Source organism: Pyxicephalus adspersus, chromosome 8 (assembly GCF_032062135.1).
Source record: "Pyxicephalus adspersus chromosome 8, UCB_Pads_2.0, whole genome shotgun sequence".
Classification (NCBI taxonomy): Eukaryota; Metazoa; Chordata; class Amphibia; order Anura; family Pyxicephalidae; genus Pyxicephalus; species Pyxicephalus adspersus.
The window spans coordinates 45,182,900-45,189,175 of NC_092865.1; the positions used below are offsets into that span (position 1 = coordinate 45,182,900).

Consider the following 6,276-nt stretch of genomic DNA (forward strand, 5'->3'; position numbering starts at 1 on the left):
GACAGATAAAGTCATGTGACAGGGATAGCACTGGGGTTAATATCATTAGGGTTAGGTTTAGCATTAGGATTCTGTTTATGGTTGATGGGTTGGGATTGGTGGCAGGGTTTGTTGTTTGTTTAGGGTTAGCATTATTGTCAGATTTGGGGTTGGTGTTAGGGTTACAGTTAGGAGGTTGGGAATACATTTCAGGTCAGGCCCAGGATTGGGGTTATTGTTCATGAAGGGTTAGATTTAGGGTTAGTGTCGGGATCACGCACAATGTGAAGCCCCAGGATAGTTATCACTTTCTCAATTCCCAGTTGCCAACATTTCACCAAAATGTCCCAAATTTTTCCTAAAATGTTGTCAAAGCTACAAAACTCCAAATCTTCCCCGTAATGAATAGAGGGGGGTATTTTGCACAATTTAGGGGCTCTTATTGGTCGCAATCAGCCGCCGGTCCCTTAATAAAAGTTTTTCATAATTTGTGACTTTGGTGAATGTATAGCCAGTGAATGTATAGTCGGGGCTGTGAGTCACTGTATGGCAATGCGCGGGGTGGAGTCCTTAAAGAGCAGAAGTCAGTGCAAGGCGAATGTCACAAGACTCAGATCCGATTACAGCAAGGAAATACCCCCCCAACTCCAGCCATACCCCGGAGCTCAGCACCTGGGGGACTACAACTCCCAGCATAGTGGCGAGGACCCCTCTAATCCTAGGGCCACCTATTTGTGAGGAGCTAAAGGGAAGAAAATAGAAATGTGTTCATATAAAGTATCACATGCTTTATTAGATAAATGTGAAGGTTAGAGCCTCCAATGGGGTGCACTGCTATCTGGGGAGAGAGATTTCCCCTTACTTCCTGTCACAGTGATGACAGTTTTACTAGACAGGAAGTTAGGAGAAATTTGACATTTTACATTTCATGAGACATGGGAGGCTGGAATCCTTGTTTTCTGCTTTCACTGACTGCTTGCTTGCTGCAGGTTCAGAATGCAGTTGATCAGTGTCTTTGTATTGCGTGTTGGTTGGGCGGTAGTTGTGTTGTGTGTAGGGTGTGGTGCACAATCGGGTGTGTCCCTCCTCACAGATCTCTGGAATGATCAGCCAATTCCCCACGCTGGTCGTTTACTGGGAGCGGCTGGTGAGGGAGCCGGGGTGAGCCATGTGACCCGGGGAGGGGTATGAGATACAAAGTATCACAATGTGTAAACTTTAGAGAAATGGAATCAAACAAAAGAATCCTTCATTCACAATACTTGAAATACAGCAATACACTGAACCAGTGAATTACAAGACAAGCCAAACGGAATTATAAAGAGACCCCAGATGTGGAGATCAGGGTCAGGACGGGTTCACTGTATACATTTTCTATGGAGGGAGGAAACGTCACCCCCAACAGGGGAAGACATGGGGGGGGGGGGGCAAAGTAAGGGCCCTTCTCAGCCAACAGGAACACCCAAAGGGGTCCCAAGTCAGTTCTGCACAGGGGCCAACTGTTGGTCACCTCCACCACTGACCGCTGGCATCTAATATTATTCTGGGGTCCCCTGACCCATCTTTATAGAGAGGTGACACCGTGTCACCCCTCCACAAGGGACATCGATCTCTGTGTATGGCTGGTATTAAGAGAAGAGCAAACAAGGAAAAATTGCCCCAGGACCCCAAATAAAATGGCAGGAGGTACAAGGAGCTGGAATGTTGAGCACTTGGGGCCCCCACTTTAAATTTGCCCGGGGCCCTATCTTGCCTGGAATCATACCTATGTGTGACCCATCCAATCACTTTGTTTTTTTCAGTCAGTGGATCCCTGTCCACCCAGGGGCCCGTGGATGAGCCATGAAGGGGCCCATAAGAGGGCCAGCCTCACCAATATGGGACAGCTGGGCACTCTGCACACATGAATGTTTAAAAGAAGGAAGCAGGAGGTGGGGGAGGATTGAATTTGTAGTTTCAATTCTGTTTCTGTAAATGATTTTCCATTTTTCTACAACAGGAAGTTGTTCGGCAAAAACAATTTAAAAAATGGGAAGTGGAAAAATTTCTGCCTTCCCCACTGATCACTCCACCGACAGCTCAGCCGGTTCTCACAGTCAGGTCACATGTTTATCCATGGGGGTGTTTATTGTGAGTGGAGGCAATTGTGACCACACAGAACACTGATTGGCTCCCTGTGCTGCTTCACTCTCTCCCAGTCTGAGCCCTGAAGGACAATCTGGGTCAGGATCAGTATGAAAAAAACACAGATCAATATTAAATGGATGCAGGGCTGCAGTCATTAGCAATGACTCCCATTACAATGCTGGGATTTGTCATGTGACCTCTGCAGGGTACCACCATGGCCCCCTGAATACCTATAGACCAGCTGCAGGTAAGTTCCACAATACCTCACCATGTACTGAGGTGACCCGGCATATACCATGCCATGGTCCCTACAGGGCCCTAAGAGTCCTCTGATAATAAAATGCCTCAGCTTTATAATTGATGTTTTCAGCTATATAATTTCCGTGGGTGGAATCAGTGGATTTATATCCCGCATGACTTTCTATATGCCTACAATTTCCAAGAACTGGAAAAACAGTAAAAAGAAGAAGCACCAAAAACAGGAAAGAAGCCATGGAATTCTCAGAACCAGGATGGATTTACTGCGTGGCCAAAAAATGGAAGTCAATTCTTCCAGGTATAATAAGGCTTTTGCCCTTTTATGGGCATGTGACTGCGATCGGGGCAATGATGGGAATCTCCTAACATAGGACAATCAGAGTGACAACAATCACCTGGCCATACAACCGGCAACTTTTGAACAAGTGACTGATGGTGATTGGCTACAACCAGCAATCTACCAATCCATGAGCTGAGACTTGAATTCACTAATGTGAACTTTGGGTGTTCACCGTTCAGCAAGTTTGGGGACCAATATGAATGTTTGCAAGCAAAAATCTTCAAACCAGTTCCATGAGCCAGTTGCTAATGTACACAGAGGCCAGCTTTCCCATTGGCTGGTGGCTGTCAGGAGCCAATCTGAATGCTGCCCATTATGTACCTTAGCAATGGGTTTTCATTGGGATGTCCAGAAGATGTGATAACAATTCCACTGACCATCATCACATTTATCCAGCAATTTCCATTCAATCTTCCTTGTAATTTCTGTGCTCAATTGCTCAGGATTTTGATTTCAGCTCTGTCACAGGCTGAAATTGCCCTGTGATTGGGTAACTAAAATCCTCCATCTTTGTGGTTCATGGCTGTCACCATTTATTGTCTTCAATTGCTCAACAACAAAAGAGGAACCAACCAGCAATGTGTGTGGCCGGACCCAGCCTGTGATTGGTTTTATCTCAGCGCCCATTCTGTAAGTTCTAAATGAAGAATCAATAACATATAGGACAGCAAACCTGAACGTGAATGTCTCATTAAAAGTTTCTTAAGCGGCGCCTCGATGGTATTGTAAGATGAGAAGGTGGAACCTCGGGAATGTGGGCGTGACGACGGGAAAGATAAGACGCCGCACTCTGGCCTGTCCGAACGTGACTGCAGTGACCCCTCACAGTATACAAATATGTCATTGTTTGCTGAGTGACACCGTTGTTTCCTGCACTCGGCCCAGCCACACAAATAACATAAAAAATACGGCTGACCGATATTGCCACCGGTAAAATGAGGTGGCGATGAGTGACTTCCCATAACCGGACCGCTGTCCAAACAATTCTTTGAGTTGTCACTGTAACAGAAAGAGGTCAGCCCTCCAGGGGGGCATCTGTCTTGGGGATAGGGTATTTCCTCAGATGGTTTGGAGAGATTTCCCCTCACTTCTTGTATTCCTGGGACAGGAAGTGGTGGAACCCAGACAACAGCAGCACAATCATTTCCCAGAAAACTAAATCTGTGGCCGCCTGCTGTGATAAAGGTTGGCACTGGGGTCCACCACAAAAAATGAGGAGGTTCCAGTAGCAGAGCTTCCCTGGCACAGGGTCCATGGGCCCACCAGAGGGTGGGTGGCTGTCTGGTGACCCCCTATATGGCCCATAAAAACTGTCCAATCGCTGGGGAGCACCCTTAGTCCCCCATTCAGATCATGGTTGGCATTCCCATACTCAGCTGCTCTGTGACACCTGAACACTTAGGGTGCCAATCTAGGTTGGTCTGTAGAAGAGGCTGGGTAGGTACCGGTGCCCCCTCCATGCCATCATCCTGGCAGATGGTCCCCACCCCTCTTTATGCCCCCCCCCCCAATTCTCTCTCATTCATTGGCGTCTATTCTTAACTCACCTTCAGTGCGCACTTCTGCCCGCTGTCCCGGCGGTAACACTCCAGCACTTTGCCATTGATGCCCAGGCCCAGAACCTGCTTGGACACCTTGTAGTCATCGGTGATGGCATGGCGTTTTATATCGAACTTATAGGGCTGTGTGGTTGGGCACTCGTTGGCGGGCTCCGGTACGTTGGCATTCTCCTCCTCCATGGTGGTGACCCCCCCCCCACAAATCCTTCAAAGCTCTTCGGCAGCCACAAACCTCATGGCAAGGGCTGGCAGGCTGAAGTCCAGGTGACTGTGACACCAGCTTGTCTAAGGAGATCGGCTGAGAGGGAGGAGGGGGAAGGAACAAGGGGGCAGAGCCAGCATAAGAAGAGGGACGGCCTTCTCCTTAACCCCTTCCCTGCCATCCCCTGTACAGACAATTCTCTGAGAGGACGGGGTCATCGTGGCGTCCACCATCATCACTCCACATGGAAGAGATGAGGAACCGTCACCTTAATATTATGTATTTATATAGCACCAACATGGGATGCAGTGCTGTACACAGACTGGGCGATGTCCATAAATCATAACAATGCCATATATTCTCATAGTTCCCCCCCACACATTATCCTCTGTCAGCCTCGTGTTTCAGCTATAACATGAAATGACACAACAGATTTCACATCACATCGTCTGATTAATTCTTCCATCTGTCGGATAATTTCAAAATGACAAAAAACTCATCAATATGTAAATCTCTCAGATGTGCATGAAAGCGATCGCCAGCCATAGACATTGCAATAAGAAAAAGATTACAAATGTCATATAAAATAGCTCAGGGTTGTGGTGGCTGCATTTGTTTTAGTTTTCAGGATACATGCTCTTTATTTTCACCTGCTGAACCTGCCAGTAACACACTTCCTTCTCCACGGTGACAGCACTCACTCCCTGTATGGAAGCAATGTTGACACTTTGTTACAGGACTATAGGATTCCTCCCCCTCTTCTCCATAATACACAGGAGAGGGGGTATGTAGTTCTCAGAGACAGCTGAGAACAAACAAACTGAGAGTCCAGGCTGTTTGATACATTTGTCATGTGATCATCATATTGATACATTTGTGTCATGTGACTATTATATGTATACATTTGTGTCATGTGATCAACATATTGATACAATTGTGTCATGTGACCATTATATGGATACAATTACATTTTATTATTCCTCCTGTCCATTATCCTGTGTGTTGCAGTCTATTCAGAATTATTGTACTGTCATAACATACTGCATGCTCACATGCGACACGACACGCATGCATCAACTCACAGGAAGCACATAGACCGGATGGCACCGGTGTACTGGAGGCCCGGAAAAGCCGAAATATGACTTGGGACACATCCATATTGTCTGTGAGGGATTCAGGATAGATGGAGGATCTTCAAGATAAAACTTCCAGGGAAAACATTTTCTGCATGCGCAGCCAACTTCCTGCCTGATAATGGCACTGAAATGTGTGAGGACACCTGACATGACCGAGACCTAAATATTGCAACCAATCAGGGTGACTGTGTAACTAAGGTCTCAATAGTCTGATCTGGGCAATGGCAATTACATCTCACCCTAAGAACTACAAATCCCAGCATGCTCTGATACAATCTGTGGGACACAATGGACACTGATCACCAAAACCTATAAAATATTTAACTTTTACTGTCATATTAGAAGATATTTACAGCTTTCAGCAAAACAATTCCTGCCATGAAGACCCGTGTTTAGGCATTTCCTGGTATAAGGGTAACAACACTTTGTCCCTGCTTCCTAATTGTGCTCCTGTGTTGTCACCCTGTCCCCAGTGGTGACTACAAGAGACTGCACTAGTCCACACCTACCACTCACCTGTCCAATCAGCCTGCCACTGCTGACCACTAATATCAAGGAAGTCAAACCCCTATCAGCAGTGAAGCTGGGATCAGAAGGGCACACACAGACATGACATTGCACCATCATGGTATCCACTTGCCACTTTTGAACTTTCCAGACCATCACACAGTGCAG

The 6,276-nt window shown here is 46.6% G+C and overlaps 1 protein-coding gene across 1 annotated transcript in view; it reads right to left on the reverse strand.

Moving 5' to 3' along the window:
- The window catches only part of MAPKAPK3 (MAPK activated protein kinase 3), a 15,567-nt gene extending 11,000 nt beyond the window's left edge, over positions 1–4,567 (reverse strand). Inside the window, exon 1 of the mRNA XM_072420373.1 lies at positions 4,252–4,567. Coding sequence (XP_072276474.1) covers positions 4,252–4,443 — 192 coding nt within the window. The 5' untranslated portion in view covers positions 4,444–4,567. The remainder of the gene's footprint in view (positions 1–4,251) is intronic.
- Between the last annotated feature and the right edge of the window lie 1,709 nt (positions 4,568–6,276).